At 33.7% G+C, this 20,740-nt stretch overlaps 1 protein-coding gene across 2 annotated transcripts; it reads left to right on the forward strand.

The window, feature by feature from the left end:
* The first annotated feature begins 1,606 nt into the window (after positions 1-1,606).
* LOC106470198 (homeobox protein cut-like) lies at positions 1,607-20,386 on the forward strand. Of its 2 annotated transcripts, none has more exons than XM_013930736.2 (10): positions 1,607-1,761; positions 2,181-2,255; positions 3,623-3,729; positions 4,336-4,502; positions 5,394-5,954; positions 6,646-7,703; positions 8,139-8,406; positions 8,692-9,044; positions 9,460-9,640; positions 12,916-20,386. In XM_013930736.2, the coding sequence occupies exons 1-10, from the start codon at positions 1,705-1,707 to the stop codon at positions 14,070-14,072; spliced, it is 3,984 nt and encodes a 1,327-aa protein (XP_013786190.1). In that variant the 5' UTR covers positions 1,607-1,704; the 3' UTR covers positions 14,073-20,386. The 2 variants fall into 2 exon arrangements, with proteins under 2 accessions (XP_013786190.1, XP_022254513.1); XM_022398805.1 differs by having other exon boundaries at positions 8,722-9,044.
* The last annotated feature ends 354 nt before the right edge of the window (positions 20,387-20,740 follow it).

A 20,740-nucleotide genomic window follows, 5' to 3' on the forward strand; every position in this document is an offset into this window, starting at 1 on the left:
GCATTCACTGAGGGAAATTTTTCATGGTGGGTCTTGGCCGACTGAATGATTTTAAACCTAGATTTTATTTTAACGCGTGCGTCGTTTCAAAGTGAGAGTTAGAGTAGAATTATGGATCAGCGGATGAGCATGTCCAAGTCAGAGTGCTCTTTACGTATAGTATTTCGCTACATTATTCCAGTGATAAACACGAGAAGAAAAAGAAAAAAAAGAAAACAACCACAGTTAAATTATATTGCGCATTTCTTGGATAGATGAAAGGTTTGGAGTTGGTTTTAGCCTTGCCAAGTGCACTAATGTGGCTTTCAGTATTCAACATGTACATTAAAAATAGATAGATAGTGCCTGTTTACATTCTCTTTTCCTTTTCTAGTTAGTTTCTATGTATCTGTGAGGGTTCTTGATAAAGTACTTGATTTCATTGTTCTTTTTATACAGTAGATAACCAGAAGCCTTACTCAGCCAGTTCAATTCAGTGAATACATTTCCATGACAGAAAGCCAATTAAAATAGAAATTATCTCATTATTTCTAGCAATACTCTGTGAATAGGCCTGTGATTTATTAATGAGAACTGGTGACGTGGGTAAAAGACACATTCAGGTAGTGTAGTGAAAGAGTGAATTTAAATATAAGTTTATAATAGAATCGCCCAGATCTAATATATTAATTCCACAGAGGGTTGACTGTCTGGAGGTTCCTCCTATTTTGTGACATGTGAGTTCTCATAACACTTAACTGTTTGTCTGTAATGAAACTCAGAAGTATAGAAGCTCTCTGTAGTGCGTTTCGGCGCGAGCGCGGTTCAGTGACTGATGACAGAATGTATTACAAAAAAACCTAGTTAATCTGTGGGTTGGGAGCTAATAAAGTAAATCAAGGTTGGATCAATATAAGTTTCTCTTGTTTATGTTCGTTCGGTGAAATGTTTAACTGCAAATACCCACACGCAAAATGACATTTCTATGTCTAATTCAAAATGTACTGACAAGCACAATAATGGGAAGATAAGCAAATTAAGTTCATTAAACTTAACGTGTCTGTACCTTTAGTTTAGAACGAAGTAGCAGCACTTGTTAACCACTGTAGGGCAGATCTCAGTAGCTTATTAAGTTCAACGTTTACCAGTCTCAGAAATAGATTAGACTGGGAATAATTTTATTAAGTGAAGAAACGATAAAGGTAATTCTACATATACACTCTGTAGAAACGTTTTGTTAGCTCTTGAGTAGAATAAACTACTTGAATTCAAAGAAAACTTAATGGGTTTTGACCAGTCTTGATTGGAAGATAATGTGTTAACATGGGAAAAATGGGTTTTGACAATAGACCGAATCTCAAAGTTGCAAGAAATAAATTGTACAGATATCCCCGAAAACTGTGAAACAAAGAAACCGTCTAATAGGATTGATTCAACCAAAAATTAGAACATGTCATCTCAAATTGTATTACCTTCAAAGCACCGCAAAACTTGATTTCCGGTATTGGTTACAAGAGTAATATGCAAATCGTTATTTTGCGTCATTCATTAAGGAGTGTAGTAATTAAGCCTAAGGATGAATAAAAAAAAAATCAACTGAGGTACGCTTTATTTGTTTACTAGAGAGCAGTACTGGCAGAAAAAGAGGCTACGACACTTAAGAGCCACCTTCAGGCAGCTAGACAGTCGCTGCACTTTACGGATACTTTATACCACGATTCCGACATGGACAAAAATGATTACACGCCTTTGGAACTTGAACTTGCCGCTAAAGACAAAGATGTGAGTATGGTGGCTCCCTCTCAAGGTGATTAAGTGAAAAACTACAAAACGAGAAAAAACATTTGGTAGATCATTAGGAGAGCATGAAGAAAGAACTTAGCAATAAGTTTGAGAAAATTTAGCTAAAGAAAACAAATAGTATAGTATCTTATATAGTGTTTTAAACAACCATTTTCACAGTATGTCACTGTAAAAAACCTCAAATCTATTTCCGTATTAATATATACTTTCCTTATCCACATTTCCATGATTTAAAGTTGATAACTAACCCTTTTTTTAGAAAACTTTGTAACTGAACAGCAACAGAGATGATCACTATTAGATAAAATGTATTAATTCACACTTTTCATATTGTAAATTTACAAAACTGCTGTGTAACATGTAAAACAATGTTTCAACACTTTTGTCTTCTGCTTAAGATTTCTCAACTCGTAGAAGATGTTCAGAAACTGCAGTCTACCATTAACAAGCTGAAAGAAACAAGTGCCTATCAAGTAAGTATTCTTAAGTCTTTGCACTTTGTTCTTGGCTATTTATATAAGTTAGTATTGGTAAGTTTTTCTTGTGTGTGATTGGTTATTTATAGTAGTAATTGTTCTTAAGTTTTTGTATTATGTGATTGGTTATTTATACAAGCAAGTATTCTTAAATTTTCATTCTATTTGATTGGTTATTTAGACAAGCAAATGCTCTTAAGGTTTTGTACTGTGGATTGATTATTCATACAAATAAGTATTCTTACGTTTTTTCAATATGGATTGGTTATTTATAAAACTTACGTTTTTGCAAAGTATTATTGGTTATTGCCATGCACCTCTGAAAAATTGTACAATATCTTAATGAGTTGAGGTAGCTCAGAATTTAAGATGTGTTTCACAATCAGAAGCTTGCAGAGGCTAGTTGATTGATGTGTGAATGGTAAGGGTAATGTAATAATATCATAATACTTAACTGTGTGATGTTAATTCTCAAAATAATATATTTTTCTTAATAATATATTTTAGATTGTATTTTTGCTATAACTTGTAGTTTTCAATGTTTTATTTGTAATGAATTATCATTTTAAACGGTATATTTATAGCGTATGTTAATTTGAAATGTTATATCTGCAATAAGCTATTGTTTGAAACAGTAATATACTATACTGTGTCAAATGGTGCATTACGAAAATGAAAATTTCTTGAAATGTATATCTGTTATATAATATAAAACCTTATATATATTGCGAACCGTGATGTCTGTCCGAGCGTTCATCTGTCTTCTGTTTGAAAAGCTGCGCACACAGGCAAAGCTCAACATTCACTTTTGAAATGACGGGAGAACAGGCATGACTAACGTTGATGCCAAATCTTATTTCGCAAGCAGGATATTCTACACCAAAGTTTTAGGAATTAACCACTATTATTTATATATCAAAATATGACGCAACATAAAGAATAAAAATGTATATTAACCGTATGTTATTGTTGAGCGGCTCTAAGCATGACTGAAATGCTGAACAATTACTTTTCGTAGTGGGCGGTATAAGTACCTCAGAGCTTTGGCTCTGCGTGAAACCAAGAGTGCAACATAATTAACCTATTTAAAGTCTATGAAAGAATTTAAATTCATAGGTCAACTTAATCTTTTCCCGTCACTGGGGACGGGTACTTTTACTTGTCATCTATATAACTTTTTAGAAGACTACTAAAGGCCATATTTGATGTTTTTCAATATTAAAGTAATCACAGATTGTGATTAAATCATGCAACTAAGCTCCAGTTAACAATCACTTTTCAGTTTTTAGTAACAAATGTAACATTCCAAAACACTGTATGCAGTGCATGATATTTTTTAATTGTTCTTTGAACATTGATTTCAGATTGCTCAACTTGAAGAAGTTTTAGCAGACAAGAACAAAGCCATCCAACTTTTAGAGGACAAGCTTACTAAACAACATGACTATGAAGAAATGAAGAAGGAATTAAAGTATGAAATCGTGGAGCTGTTGATAATTTTTTGGTTTTGATGTTATTTTAGTAATAGTTTGTTTCAATTCTTTTCATCATCATCATTATTTGAAATATTTTTCTGCACGTGTAATTCTATTATATTGATTCTTTGAACAGTTTTAATTGCCAAAAATTACTAGGCTTTTATGATAATTCTTTACTTAGGTGGAAATAAAAAAGCAACCTTAAACTGAATTATTTTTTAGCTTCTGAGTTCAAATCTTAATAATAAATTCAGTGATAACTTTTGGAGTATGTATATATGGTGCATGTTAGTGTGATTTGGAACTTATTTGGTTTTCATGTTAAATACCTTTCTTTCATGTTTCTGTGTAAAAAATATTTTACCAGACCTTCATCCAATGACAGAATAAGAATTAAGATTGCACTGTAGTGAAGGTCTGGTCAAATTTATTTAGGAAATCATTTTAAAAATCGTGTTCTTCTATTGATTAGCTTTAACAAGTAAGTCATTAATGTTGAAGCTTCAAAGAACTGTGAGAAATATTTGTCTCATTATGCTATATAAATCTGTGTATAATTAGATCATGACTCATTAATTATAATGTAATACAATTGACAGTGTATTGAAGTCAAGTGAACTACCTAACAATACTTGTCCAGAGAATGACAGCAGTACAAAGGAGAACAATAAGATACTCAAACCACTAGATGGCCTATTGATGGAGAACGACAAAGCATTACAATCAGAAAATGCTACAAATAACACAGTTCACACTGGTTCAACAGGTAAGTTAACAACATGGATTTTTTTTAGAGACTGTGCTTGTAGTTATTGTGTTTGCCTATGATAATGAATAGGCTAAGAATTATGAACAGGGAAATTATCATTAATTCTGTTGCATTATATCTTTTCCCAGTTGTTTAGCTGTTGCATAGTTTTAACCAAATGAATGATGATTTTCATGGAGTGGTATGAGTTGCCCTTGTGTTAAGCTCTGGATTTAGGAGCTGAGGAGACAGGTTCAAATCCATGTGACACCACAAAATATTCCCACTCTTTTAGCTATGGGTGCTTTATAAAAGTGACAGCAAATCACTTAGTGTGAGTGGTAGGGTGCTATGGGCTTCTTGTCATCCATGTGATCAGTAATTCAAAACTAGGAACAACAAGAGATAGTCTTAGTAGCTTTACCGTAAATACAAATGCTTTAACTCAAACCATAGAATATGAAATTTTCAAAGAAATCATACATTATATGTTCTGTCTTAATTTGAACTGTACATTCTAAATTGACTTTTCAAACATGTTAAAAGAGAGATTCTTTATGTGAAACTACTAAGATTTCAATATAAATTAGGTTATGAGAAAAGAAATTTAATCCAAGGTCAAAATGTAGCAAATTTGAAAATAAAATTTAAAATTACCAACATTTATAACTTCTAGTAACTTGTAAGTTTTATGAATAAAAAAATAATAATAAATAAATTTTGTCAAAAAAAATTAGTTTTACCTTGTTGTCCAACATAAGTAATTTTTTTTATCAACTCTTTCAGCTTACTTGAGATTAGTATTAAATAGTAATGCTGGTTTTAAGAAATTAGAGAAAAAATGTTACATTTGCAATGAATATAGAATTAATTTTGTTAAATACTAATCCTGTTTTATTTCTTTTCCAGGTAATATTCAAAATCCTCTAGAAAATGCACTACCACCACCACTACAAAATGTTAAGGTATTCACTTCACTACTTGGAGAAGAAATTGTGTCCTCCTATGCCAAAATATTCAAGAAAGATGATAGTTTATATACTCACAACAAATCTAAATCACTGGAGACCTCCACATCCTCAGCAGCTCCTACTCCTTCACAAGCTTTGACCTGTTCAAAGTCCAACTTAATTAAGGACTCCTTTAGACATAATGTGCCCCACTGCAATACTCTAGAAAAACTTCAAGAATGCCTCCGAAAGTGTATGGAAAAATATGCAAATGAATCATTAAACACACTTAGCATTTCCCGTGGTGTTCGAGAACTGTTGAGTGTTCACAATATTGGACAGCGCTTGTTTGCGAAGTATATCCTTGGCCTCTCTCAAGGAACAGTAAGTGAGCTACTTTCAAAGCCTAAGCCATGGGACAAACTAACAGAAAAAGGAAGAGACTCCTATCGCAAAATGCATGCATGGGCTACAGATGACAGTTGTATTTATATGCTGAAAACTTTAGTACCCAAGAAAGGTGAGACATTTTTTACCATATATTAATAATAACATCAAATTTTTAAAAATGACTTAAATTTAACTGCTTTTTTTACTTCCATATTCCTCTCTATTTTTATCTTTATATTATTTAGTACTTAGAATCTTGTTTTTTTTTGGATAGACCCTGTAAATCATTCTTCTTTGCAGAATTGTAACGTTGTGCAGTAGAGCTACCATAGACATTGATGTGTTTTATTTTTTATTCTATGTGATTACAAACATCTTCCAAATAATTTTTTGGGGGGAGGGGGGTATGATTTTGAAATATTAGAAACAAAAACAAGTCCTTGCATTGTAATAAGAATAATAACAAATAATGATTACTTTTGAAGCAAAAATTTCAAATATTTGACATTTTGAGCATATAATAATTATATATTTTAGTATTTCATTGGGGAGTTGATAATTTTTCTTCATTTCAGATAAACTTATCCATATGATAAGAATTAACTATGACATTATGACAAATGAATGTTAAACTTTCATGCAAAACTTTCAACTAAACCATAATAATTAGAAATACTTATACTATGTGTCTTCAAAAACATAAAATTGATTTTCTGTATTTAAAAAAACATGATATAAATAATTATGTTTTCTTGATTTCTTTGAAATGCTTATTGATAGAAAGTTTATGATGAAAATAAACGGTGAATTTATATTTGTAGGAAAAGAATCTGAGCTTCCAACATGCAGGCCGGAGGACCCAGCCGCTAAAGATCGGATCACTCAGATTCTGAATGAGGCTCAGCAAGCCATGTTAATTCCCACAAAAGATGAAAAGGATCCTGTAGTTTATAATGGAAACATGAAACATTCTCCTGACTGGAAATCACAAAATGGAACATCTCACAAACAAGAAGAGGAAGGTCGAGAAGAAGGAGGTATTGAATTGGATAGAGAGGGTAACAGACAACAGTTCTTTCAGAACAACATTTTTTACAAAGAATATCCACACATTAATAGTTCCAGGCAATCTCATAGGCAAGACAGTGATGACATTTCACAGGAAATGATTACACGGATCTATCAGGAAGAATTGGCAAAATTAATGTGCCAAAGGATGGAAGATGGATTTTGTGTGCCAAGGGATCAGTTTGAACGAACTCAAGATGAAATTCGTCAAGCCCTGAACATCTACTATCAAGAGATATCCCGTCTATCACAACTAATTCCTCACTCCATGACAGATCTTGTTAACCTAGGCACGCCATCAAATCTTGTTAATGGATCCATGCACTACCCCACATTTCCTAGTTTTTTACACTCTATTAATATGAACAGTCCACACTCTCGCTGTGATTTACATTTTGATGCATCAGCTCAACCCACCACCTGGACAAAAAAGCTGAATGCTAGCTCACCTTCTGAGTCAGAAGAATCTCATCATCACGGAAGTGCTTTTTCCCTTGTAAAACCCAAAACTGAGCCCAGTAGTGCAACTCCCAAAACACCAATATCATACCATCCTACTTCAAACTCTTCATCTACTCCACCTACTCCATCAGTATCTATGGCTGAAACTTCAGGACTGAGGGAAGACCTCAACTCTACTGTTTCTCCTCTCCAAAGGATGCAATCAATTACAAACTCCTTGCTGACCCAGTCAACACTGCCAATTTCTTCTAACCATCCACAGCGTCCAGCCAGGGCTGTGCTGCCACCTATCACCCAACAACAGTTCGATCAGTATAATAACCTGAACACAGAAGACATTGTTAAAAATGTAAGCAGGTGACACTGAACTCTCAACATTTTCATTGAAAAACTTGTTTATTTGATAATTATGTGTGAGTTTTTTGTGTAGAATGTTTTTAATAAACTGTTTGATTAGTTTGGTAGAATTCTTTGAGTTAGTTTTTCCTCATTCTATTGTTGTGAATATTTTTTGTGAAAGCCTATTCTGCATTTTTACATTCTGTTTCTTGCTCAGTGTAACACACAAAATACAATATGTTGTTTTGTATTATCCAAAAATGTTTGTTTTTAAAAGTCCCATATACTAAAAACTACATTTTTAGCAATAATATTTAGTACTTTGTGCATGTAAGGATGGTGTTTGTGACATATATATATATAAGTAATATAGTTTATCAGTTACATTTGCTCACTGAAACTGAACACTATATCACTTTATTGATGTTGAACTTTGTGTCCTCAGGTTAAGGAACAGCTCAGCCAGTATTCCATCAGCCAGCGCCTGTTTGGAGAGAATGTATTAGGACTGTCCCAGGGCTCTGTGTCTGACTTACTAGCCAGGCCAAAACCATGGTATATGCTTACTCAAAAGGGAAGAGAGCCTTTCATCCGAATGAAGATATTTTTGGAGGATGAGAATGCTACTCATAAACTTGTTGCTTCTCAGTATAAAATTCCACCAGAGAAGTTAATGCGTACAGGTGCTTATCTTGGAAATAAGACCACACCAGGTAAGGGTCTCCTGCCTTTTTTTTAATATTAATAAACAATTTTTATTTATTTTCAGATAAATAGAAAACTACCTTCCTCACCTTTCTTCACTCAATATGGTTTTTGTTTAGGTGTATTGGCATGTTTAGGTTTGTTTCTGTATTGGTCTAAATTATTATCAAGATATAAAAGTTCTTTATGTGGTTAATTAAGGTGTCACATATTAATTTGTGAAATATCAATGGCATGTTTATGTACCAAATGTCTGCACTGTATACATAACATTACTCTTGTCATACATATAGGGTCAAGTAAGATATCTTCTCAAACTTCAGATCCTAGTGTTTCTCAACATCTACCAAAGGAAAATAGCCATCATTCTCTTTCTACAAGTTTTGCACCTTCTGCACCAGTAGAGCCATGTCAATCTCCTCCAAAAACTGTAGAAAGCCCCTTGGCTGTTGCAAGCAGCAACGTAACACATTGTAGCATCACCACACACAGCATTAACTCCAGAAAGACACTTCAAAACTCCCGCCCCGTGCCCTACTTGCATCCTTCTGTATATGAAATGGCAGCAATGACAACAGATCTTGATACTCAGTCTATAACATCCAAAGTAAAGGAAACTCTCTTGGCTCACAACATAGGCCAGAAGGTTAGTACCTTGAGTAAAGTTCTGAATATTGCTCATCAAAATAATGGTGTTGATCTTTTTTTAATGCATTAATGTTGTAAAATGTAAGTGATATTTTCTCTAGATAATTAATCAGCCAGTGTGAACTAATATATTATTTTATCAGTTGCTCATTTTCAGTTGGTGCTAGTTTTAATACAACACACTTGAACCTATATAAATATTGGTCTATCGTGGTGAGTAAAAGACAACTAGAAACACCATACATATAACACCTTAAGTTTTCTTTTGAAGTAACACAAATGGTTTGATATGTTATAAGACTAGGTTAAATTTATTCCCAAGTTTTTTAATCATTATTTCATATAGATGCCACGTTTAAATAACAAAGCCATCAGAGAACAGACCAACTTAATCTTCCTGTACTGTTTTTCAGATTTTTGGTGAAGCCATTTTGGGCCTATCACAAGGGTCAGTCAGTGAACTACTGTCCAAACCAAAGCCTTGGCACATGCTCAGCATCAAAGGCCGTGAACCTTTCATCCGCATGCAGTTATGGCTGAATGATCCTCAGAGTGCTGAAAAACTACAGGCATTAAAAAATGACAGGAGGGAAGGTGAGAAGACATTTAATTTATGTGTAGATGGTTGTTCCTGTCTTATATATATACTAACTAGTTTTTTTAAATAATATTAAGTAACAGAACAAAATGATTACCAAATAACACAAGTCCATCTAAGCATTTCTTTATTCAAAAACTGAAATAAGTTGTGCTTTACAATTAAACAGGGTAAGTGCACTCCAAACTGTTGTGTTTAGGTGCTTCATAAGAGTTACAGTCAAATCTCACTAGTCTGACAACAGCTAACAGTGGGTGGTATTGACTAGCTGCCTTCCTTTTGATCCATAACTTCAAAATTAGGGATGGCTAGCACAAACAGCCCTTGTGTAGCTATGCATGAAATCCAGCAAAACAAATAAAGACAGTTAGATATGACAAGCTATTAATGGCCTTTTAATTACTTTTTTATACCCTTCTTACTAATTACACAATCATTTATTTCCTAAGTCTGCTGCTGTCTTTAAGTGTTGTCATGAAAATTACTGTTATGTCTGCTTCTGTCTTCAACATTGGACAGGCAACAACAGTTAAGTCTGCTTCTGTCTTTGATATTAGACAAGTTTGCTATTGTCATCAGAGGTTATGCAGACAAAAACAGACAGCTAAAGTTGTTCTTTTCATGTACTGTCTTGACAAAAAACAATTAAATCTACTTCTGTTTTCACACGTTACCCTAAATATGAATAGTTAAGTCTGCTCTGCTGCTGTCTTCACATGTTGTACAGACATGGCATCCCCAAGTAAAAGTATCCACAATACTGCAGGTTCAGGAAATATTACACTGAGAATACTTTCTAACACAGACAGCAAAAAGAAAAGAAATGACACAAGTAAATAAGTAAAACAAAAATGCTTTATTCACACAAACAAAAACTCTTTATGTAGCTTCTTTTGTTTTTGTTTGTGTCTTTCCACCAGCTACTGAGAAGGAGAGAAGGCTTCATAAAAATGTTTATAAGACAAGATGTAAATTCAGAAAAGAGAGTGAAAATTATGTGAATATCCCACTTTTGTAGTCAGTTCAAGGTCTTAGTGTAATATCCCACTAACCGTAGATTATCTACATTAACAGTAATGCCAAACAAACATAGTTAAGGGCGATAACCCTCCAACTCAACCCAATTTGTACAGGTCTCTGTATCACCCGTTTGAATGTGTAAGACCCCATGCTAGGGATTTTGATACACAACTTAGACTATTTTTACATAAACTCAATGATAGAACATTGTAGTATGTAACCTTTATGTAAGTGAAAGGATTAGTACATGTTTACAGACTTTATATGTCCAGTTAACATGGATGTGATTAATATCATGCAGAACCTGCTTAAGAAATTAATAAAAATTATGGGAATATGCATTACTAAAGATATGTTCTTTACTAATCATGGAAGCCTAAAATGTGGTGATATTGAATCATCACACCAACAAAGCTCAAAATATCTTAAGTGTGCTTTGATCTATTTTTAGTGTTATTTATGTTTTTGATGTTGGTTGTTGCAAGTAGGTTCCACTAAATATTATTTGAGCAATTTTATAAATATTTAAGATGCTAAAAAACTTAACACCTAATTTATAATACATGGCAATAATAAAAATTAGAACCAGTAAGTCAAAACATAATTTATACTTAAAAATCAAGCATCTGTATTCTGTGCGGTAGAAGTAATTAGAACGTGTTTTCTAGGATTTGATTTTAGTAACATTGAAGACACTTTATAGTGTTTGCAAAATATAATTTCATGTTAACTTTGTAAAATTTCCAAAATATAACTTTTCTGTTATTATATGTTAATAGAAGTATTTGCTATACATATAAATATAGTTATATTTTAATGTCTACTGTCAATCCACATAAAGAAAACTTCTTGCACCCATTGTAACCTTTTTTTATGTCACAAATGCAACATGCTTCTTTGCACGACAAAGGAATTCTCATGATCTGTCTTAATTTCTTGTGCAAGTATATATATATAGGGTTGAGAACGTTATATTAAAACGATTTTGGAGCCTCACCTCGAAGTTACTATATTGCCGTTTCCTGTCATGTAATATATGATGACAGTAGGCCTGTAACATATTCCATTGCAAAAGGCTCTGTCGTAAGGCTGTCATATTCAAAGCACACCACTTCACTTTGTGTGCTTTCCATAAGTCATCTAATATATGAGGATAACAGTTTCCCGTTTTAGCAGTCTGATTGCACAGAAATCCATAGGCGTTGTATCCCACAACTTGACTATAAGGGATCTCACGAATAACAGTTTCATTGCCCGCTGCTTGAGGTATGTGACAGTTCAATGGAAAGTAAATTTTGGTGAACCCATACCACGTTGGTCTCGTTACCAGAAGAAGATCCTTCTTGGTTATATTGCGTACTGTTGCTTGGGACACGTGGACTACTTTTGCCACTCACTGACCTTTGAGTTCGTGGATTCTCACCTTTTTGCAAGACGCCGTACTTTGTTTACCCCAGTTGGGGTACGACTTGTTGTGAGTCCCTTTCTCTGTGGTGTTGGTTCCCTAAGTTCCCCAATATTCCTTTGTTTTCCAATGTCATTAAGATCCAGAGATATCCCCATCTTGGAGATTCTAAATCCCCGATTAGAACACATCTTTATGATCTAAGTATATGAATACTTTGCTTCAGAAATATCTGTTACACGCTCTTCCCAAAAGCGATCAATGTTTGGTGGCATCATACTACTTAAAAACGCTCAACAATGTCAAAATGTTGTTCGGAAGCATTCTGTTCCACCTGACTTCACATTATATGTGGTTGTCACGTGATTCGATGATTTGCATATACAAAATCGTTTTCAAATAACTTATTCAACCCTGTACATGTGACAGCAGCCGCGCTTCGGTAATCTATAAAAAAATTGTTTTCTTATGTATATACTTGTTGAAAATCTTACTATTTAGCTAACATATAACTATATTTCGTAAATGTACCCCTTAATGGCGATTTCACTATATAATTTAAAATCTAGATTTCGCAAACCTGATGTTTTGTGTAACTTATTAGTGGCTTTCCTTTGAACACACTAATTGACAAATATTTAAATCACAGTTAGTAGACTAACTGTGCTTTAGTATTATCTGCTTTGATACTCTCTTTGTTTACTGATTATTTGTTAGTTAGTATCTGTTGTGTTTTGAATAAGTGTCAACGTGCAGATTAATGTTTCATGTTCTGAACAAATGTCTGTAATATACCTTTTAAACATTTTCACATGTCATGTATAGTAAATACATCATCTCTTGCAGCTAACAAGCGAAAAAGAAATTTTATCGACGTCCAGGAAGTTAGCAGCTCGCATAAGGAGAGCCAAATCCTCAATTACGGACTCCCCCCACCTTCACCGTATTCATCAACCAAAAAACCACGAATCCTCTTCTCTGAGGAGCAGAAGGAGGCTCTTCGTTTGGCATTCTCTATGGACCCCTACCCCAGTACCGCCACCATAGAATTCTTAGCAAGTGAGCTAAACCTATCTGTTCGAACAGTTACTAACTGGTTCCATAACTACCGTATGCGGCTTAAACAGCAAGCGTCGCCAACAGGCCAGCAGAATGAACAGAAACCAAATGATAACAACATCTCCATGCTCGCAGTAAAAGAACCAAGCACTGGTTTTGATCCTCTCCAGTTTCGCTTTCTATTGAATGGTCGACTAGCTGAGATAAGCAGGGAGAAAGGAAAGGTTCCAAAGATATATGACAATTACAGAAACTGCTCCCCATTTAACACCCAGAACGAGAACTCAGGGACTTTAGACTTGAGCATGTCTAGTCAACACTTTCCACGAAGTGGTGGCAGTAGCTGTAGCAGTTTTCAATCTGGTCCTTTTGAGACCACTTGTAGAAGCCCAGATGACCACTCAACAAGTGACATAAACGAGGATTCTAACTTTTCTCAGGATCGAATAGTTTCAGAAAATAGCGATCGAGAATCAGTAGAAGAACAACAACAACAGTCACCTTCTCCGTATAGTCACCATCTGAATCAGGGTAGTTTAAAACGTACACTTGCTACTTGTAGTAGTAGCAACAGGAGAAAACCTGCCATGCCCCAGTGGGTGAATCCAGAACTGGAATATTCCCCTGACAGTGATGTTAAAAGCGATGACGACGAAGACACACATAAAGATAACACTGAAAAAGGGGAAATCATTAACGGTGTTTGTGTACGACAGACAGGAGACTTCAGTGTTCGCTTATCAAAACCAGAAAATACAATTGAGGTGGAGCCTGTCCCAGCTCCTGATAACAAAAATGACCTTTCTCAAAACTGTTTGGAATTAGGGAATAAGGGAGGCTGTACGTCAAGATATCAAACTGTTGACCAAGAAGTCAACTGTGATAGCCAGGAATCTATTAATAGCTCTGGGTGCATAGAAGACTGGAATGAAGAAAATGAATAGGGAGATTAAAAAAAAAGTAAAAAAAGTAGAACAGAAAGAAAGCTGTGAGATACCGTTTTGATTTAATTGCTGTCAAAGCAAATTCTACTTTAAGTAGAAACCTTATTTTGGGTTCCGAACTCCACACAAGTATTTGTCTCATTTTGGTATCTGTATGTGTTCAACACAACGGAACCATAAACAGTATTCATTACCAAATATGTGTGTTTCAATGGATATCTAATCTTAAATATGAAAAATTGCCCACACAGACTTACGTAATTAGACTGTAATTATGCGATTAGAAACTAACGAAGAAATTTATTGCTGGTTCCTCAACATTCGAAGGGAAAGAACCAAGTGCAACTTTATTGTGATAGAGTCCTCTTCAGCCTTTAAACTAGACACTCCAGTCCTTGGCCAAAAAAAGAAGAGGGAGACTTAAAACAATTAAGCTGTATCTTCTCTATGAATTACCAACTTTTAATTACATCCACCTAGTGGGAACCTACACATGTACAATAAACTTTATTTCATTCAATGACGAGAGGTATTACGGACATTTTTGTATGTGTTCTCCAGCTAGTAATGTGTAAATGACTTACAAATCATGCTATAGCCAGTTGTAAATAGCTGAAATTGTGGTTTGAGCTAGATTAACACGTGCGTTCTCTACTGATCTTACTGTTACTTTGAAAATATCTAAAATTTTATTATTTGAAATGATAGCTTTTTGTGTGTTGATTGAGTTTTATTTCATTAGAGTTTTAGTAATAAAACTCTGGTGTAAAGAGTTTGGTGGGTAATATCTGTGTGTATTTAAGCATTTGGTTTTATTATCTGTGCATAAAAAAACACCACGTGGGAACTGCACAATACCCCTTAATATAGTTGTTTTAAGGTATTATATAGAATACACTGAAATTGCACAGATTATAGGTGTGGATGCCAAGATGAGAAGCATAATTTGTTTTTATCCGTTGTGGGATAACCCTGAAGATGACAATGTATGAAACGGGCGAGAGTTTCGGATTGTTATGTCATTTTCAACTGTGTGTTTGTTCAAACGCTTGAATGGTATCAGAACATTCAAATTAGTTTCACGTTCTATTTCTTCTAGACGTGATCAAAATTGGTGTGATCAAAATATAATACCGGTGTTTATACTGCTGTTATCACGTTGCCTTTTTTGTCATTCGTGATTGTGCTATTTGAGACAGACATGTCGTGTGTAATCTTAGTTGTTTTCTCCTTCTTTTTATTTTCAAAGTTTGCAGTATTGATAATAAACTAGTCCACTGTCATTTTCCGCCGTGTGGTGTTAAAACTGTTTCATTTTTCACGTAATTAACCTGATTCAGTTCGTTTATTTTGATATTGGACTGTGCTGTATACCAAAACATTTGTCTGATTGTTTGTTTTTCCTTCTTCATCTCACTTTAAGGAATTTCTGAACAAGGCTTTTAAGGGCGCATCGTTATTAAGACGTCCACAAGGCCGCCTAATTTTAATGTTTATAAATACAGGGTCAGATAGAAGTCTTTCTCGTGTATTCTGTTGTTTGAAAATTTCTTATTTAACGTGTACGAATTATTGTTAGAAATATTTCCAATGACAGATCTGAATCCATTTCTTTTTATATTTAGAACTTGTAAATACATGTTTGCCCAAGGAGACAGTTATAAGAAGAAGAAAAAAAAGAAGAGGAATGATATACGCGAATATTTAAAAATTTGGCTTCAGCGGTTTAACGGTATAGAAATATTATTTGTAATTTAGCAAATCACGAACTAGTTGCAGGGTCTGTGAAATACTGTATGCTCTATATATATATAATTTCAATAAGCACACAATCCTGATGTTTTCATTTCATTGCTAAGAACTCATTTGTACATTAAATTGCTTTAAATATTTATTAAAAAGTCAGACATGAGTTTAAATCCTCTTGAAAGGAAATTGTTTGACTTATCTTAACGTTGGAGTGAAACTTTGCTGTTGATGAGCAAGTTGGCTTGCACTCATAAATTGAAGAAAACTTAATCAAATTTTACACAAGAAACCCATAACAAAGAAACAAACACTGAATGTAGGAATTACTTTGTCAAGTTCCTGAACACGTTGATGTATTTATACTTAGACTGTACGTAAAGTCCACTTTTGTTCTGAATGCAGTTTTTACAGTACGACTGGCCATGATGCTCTTATAGAAAGAGGGAATGACAAGTTGTTTTTATTTCGTTTATGTGAGGAATTCGCAAATAAAAAACAGTTGGAGTTACGTATTCTCTTTTTTTTTTCAGAAATGAAGTTATGTTGGTTGTTTTGATGAATCTCGCGAAGTACTCGTTTGTTTGTTTTTTCGTAACTGATAGAAGATTACTTACATTTTTAAATTATAAAACGAGATTTTTTTCTCAGTTTAATTCTCAATCCCAATCCATCATTCTACAGATTCTTAGATGTGTTTGAGGTGTTTAGTGTAGCTTCTAATTTTCGGCTTGATTTACCTTCCAAAAGTGGCTCAGTCTGATAACATATAACGCTAAAAATCGAGTTTCAATACCCATGGTGGGCACAGCACAGATAACCCATTGTGTAGCTTTGTGCTTTATAAAAAAAATATTAAAGATAAATATTAACATTTTCAAAATACAATTGTTTAGGGCACATTTTTCTCGAGCATTATGAAAAAGCAAGTCTTAACACGCCATTGCAGCACGTTAAAAAAGCCAGGGTTGCATCATACAAAACCTAAGTTTAGACAAGGAGTTGGGTATATTGAAAATGTTTGATCCCACTGATACTCGCAGTATAATGATGCCTGAAATGTGGTTGTAATTCGAACGTCTTCGTATCCAATGGAAACTGTATTACATTACCAAAATAAGTGCCGTATAACAGACCTGTTAAGGCTGTTGATTAATTAACATCTTAGAGAATACCTTTATAGTGCGATAGTTTGATTGATTGATTATCTTGGTAATTTGTTAAAAAGATAAATGGCTAAATAACAAGTTTAATCGGTGTCCGAACGACGTTTCAATGATAGTTACATTTGTTAGTGTTAGAAACTTGTTGCAGTGTTCGTTGTGATGTATATATGATGAGGGCAGAGCCACAGATCTATTATAATAATTGAACAGCATCAAAATCAAGTTAAGTAACCGTTTCGGAAAGTTCTTCTTCTCTTTACAATAGGTGGTGTAAGGAAGGTAGTTGTCCTAGGATCACCGAAAGAACCACTAAACGTTTACAAGTTTATATGTATATATTTATATATACATAAAGGTAAAACAATAAGAAAAACGGTAAAAGAAAACCTGGCAATGACAAAAAATAATAACCCAATCCGGTTCATTTCTTGGAACCGTTTTTAGGCTGATACGTAATAAAAACAGCTTTAAAATGTATAGTGAATGTACGTGTGTCCGTGTTTGTAAAAGTAATAATACATCTGTCGTTGAAAACAATAGTGACACACAGTGTAATATTTAGAATGACAACAATTGAGAAATACTTAGGGTAATCGTTTTTCAACAATATTGAATACTTTTAGAGATGAGTTTATTTTGAAGAGACGGATTTGAAAGCTTGCTCAGTAAATGTTGAATATGAAGATAAAATCCCGATTGTGATAATATTGTTATATTTTATCAATAATTTACTTATGTTATGAAATTAAAACACAATATTTGGCAGTATTTTGTTAGGGTTTAGGAACCGCCTTGATGATATTATGATTCTTTTTAAAAATACAGTTTTGCTCCAGAGGGCCAACCAGCATTGCATTTTCCTGAGTTTGAAAAAGGCACGCAAGAGATTACTATTAGTGACTGTAACCATTGTCTTCAATTCTTTAAAGAAAACAAAAAATCCTGATGTTAGTTGATTAAGTGAAAAAGGAAGGGCTGAGGAATTGATGGTATGTATGGGATTGTGGAAGAAAGACTAGTGAGTATGGGGGGTAGGGGTATAGAAGACTTTGCGTCGGGACATTTCAGATCCTTACTACGCTACTGCTTCTCTACGAGCATATGAGGTGAAAACCATGCTGTTGTAACTATATGGCATGGGTGCAATGAGGTCGTACAATTTTGTTCGAAAGTTATTTTCATACGTACATGATATGATTCTGAATGTTTACAAAACTGCTCACTGGACAATCTGACAGAATTAAACCGATTGTTATAAATGCCGTATTTAAACTATATACGTAATCATCCTCGGTGGCTCAACGTTAAGACTGAGGGTTTATAACGTTAAAATTCGGATTTCGATACCCGCTATAGGCAGAGCACAGATAACCCATTGTGTAGCTTTGTACTTGCTTAACAAGAAACAAATTATACGAATTGATATAATCCTTAGAGTAAATAATATCCAAAATAAGAAGTGTTAGAAAAATTGACTCGTGTTATAATTATATATAGTTAAGGTTTTTGGTTGCTTTTATACGCAAAAACACTGCTATGTTGTTGTCATGTTGTTAGTATGAATGCCCAAAACGATCTTCTCTGTACACCCCATGAAACAGTGATATCATGATGTAATAACATACGTAAACAGTTAAGTAATATTAAATATCTTTAAGCGGCCAGAAAATATTGCACCATTGGCAGACCGAGCGTTTCTTACGATGGTTTTATGGAAAGTACATTTTAACTGAATGGCATATTGGAGAGAGGGGGGGGGGGTAGGGGGTTGGTGCGTGGAAAAAAAATATTAATGGTAACAAAACAATATGTGATGTGTTATATAATATATAGTGTGGGCCATAGCGTATCCCCTCACACACACACACACACACACACGGATAAACGAACGCCCTTTTCGCACTTCTTATATTTCTATTACATTAGTCTAGCTGGCATCTTATTCTGAACAACTGCAATTTTCATCTGAAAGAAATATGAAATACTACTAGTACCCTTAATATCTTTATTAGGTGATTCACTCTTGCTTACCCCCCAGTGGCACAGCGGTATGTCTGCGGACTTACAACGCTAGAATCCGGTTTTCGATACCCTTGGTGGATAGCGCACAGATAGCCCATTGTGCAGCTTTGTGCTTAATTACAAACAAACAAACACTATTGCTCACTGTGTATTAGCATATGTGTAACCATGCTCAGGTTTTGATGAGGAAGGTTTGTACTGATTTGCCTTAATAACCATGCGAAATATTTTATGAACGTTACATTATAAAAACAGTGAAAATATTCTAATTAATTTTTGCAAATGAGTTGAATGGTCTACGAAAAGAGCTTATAAATTGTTTGTCGTGTTATCTTATGGAGACAGAAACTAAAATTAAATGAATAACTTTCATCATTATGGATTTATGTTTTCCATTCAATAACTAGCATTGCAACTTTTGATAGCGCCAATATTATCACTATCAATCTAACCATCAACTTCTACGTATTCTCTCTCTGTTAATATGTAGGTTTAAGCAGATAAAAATATGTATAAATGACAATGTTAATTTAATATTTGACTTACGACATAGAACTGTTAATGGTATCATCTGGATGACGCATAAAATTCTCTACCTTTAAATATATATATATATAATTTGCACTGGTGAACTTTGCTTCACAATCTGTGTTCAATTCATAGAAGCATAATAGCGCTTGCATTCTAAGTTTGAAAGAACATCAAATTTTGTTGGGATAACAAAGCCAAATAAAATTTATTTAGCCTAATCTTGGAACAGAAAAATAAAATATTTACCAACTTATAACAGTATGAAGTATAGTCACTTTGTAGATTTCTTACTGTAACCAAACCCTGCTTGTTTGTGAAGTAACACGTACGGCACTAACTTTTCACTAGTAGGCATATTCCCAGGCTCGTTTCTGGGAGAGAACTATTCACTTTCCAACTGATCTGATGTTTGACGGTCAACTGTAACAGTGCAGTTCTGTTTATATTCTATATACAAATGTGATACTTTCGTTACTCCACACCTACCACTTATTATTTTTTGAAAATAATTGTTGCCTTTCCATATTTCTTTTTATTACACATACGTTTATATATTCTGTCCGTACACCTTTTCTAAAATAAAGCATCTATTCATATGTAGAGCTATAGAAATATTAAATAATGTGTTGTAGACTTAAATCTCTTACTGGTAATTAGCTAATTGAAATAGACCATGTAATGAATTTTAAAGCAAAAATTTTGCCTATTAACGGCTATTTTTATTCATGTGTTTTTCTCCAACTTGTCTCAAAAGCTTGCTTTCAAATAAATGCTTGTATGTTTGATATTCAATTAATATTGATATTTTTATTCGACTTGATGACAAATAAAGTTGGATTTTCTTCTTCAGTGGAAATAATCTGGTTCTTTTTTTATATTTTAACTGCTATGATGTATTGTTTAGTAATGTTCCCCTTGGTCATTTCTAACACATTTATTTGTTAAAGTTCCCGAAATCTAATAAAAATAGTGCTGTTCATCATCTTATATATGAGCTTATGATCATTGCAAATGTTTCATTGAAGAAAACAGAGCAGATTATAACAGCTTTAAATTATGCTAATTTTCTCACCTACATATTAAACACCTCCACAGTTTTGCTTCTCTTTTGGTTTAGTAGATTGATGCATTTCTTGTCGAACACACCAAAAATTGTTGTCCAAGATATTACCAAAGGCCATTTATCATCAAATATTAGTTTAG

Source organism: Limulus polyphemus, unplaced genomic scaffold (assembly GCF_000517525.1).
Source record: "Limulus polyphemus unplaced genomic scaffold, Limulus_polyphemus-2.1.2 Scaffold3872, whole genome shotgun sequence".
NCBI classification, from domain to species: Eukaryota; Metazoa; Arthropoda; class Merostomata; order Xiphosura; family Limulidae; genus Limulus; species Limulus polyphemus.

Coding starts and splice junctions, on each gene's coding strand:
- LOC106470198 (XM_013930736.2), top strand. CDS start 1,705: ATGGACAAAAATGATTACACGCCTTTGGAACTTGAACTTGCCGCTAAA. Junction 8,407..8,691: donor TGGAAATAAGACCACACCAG/GTAAGGGTCTCC, acceptor TCATACATATAG/GGTCAAGTAAGATATCTTCT. Junction 9,045..9,459: donor CTCACAACATAGGCCAGAAG/GTTAGTACCTTG, acceptor ACTGTTTTTCAG/ATTTTTGGTGAAGCCATTTT.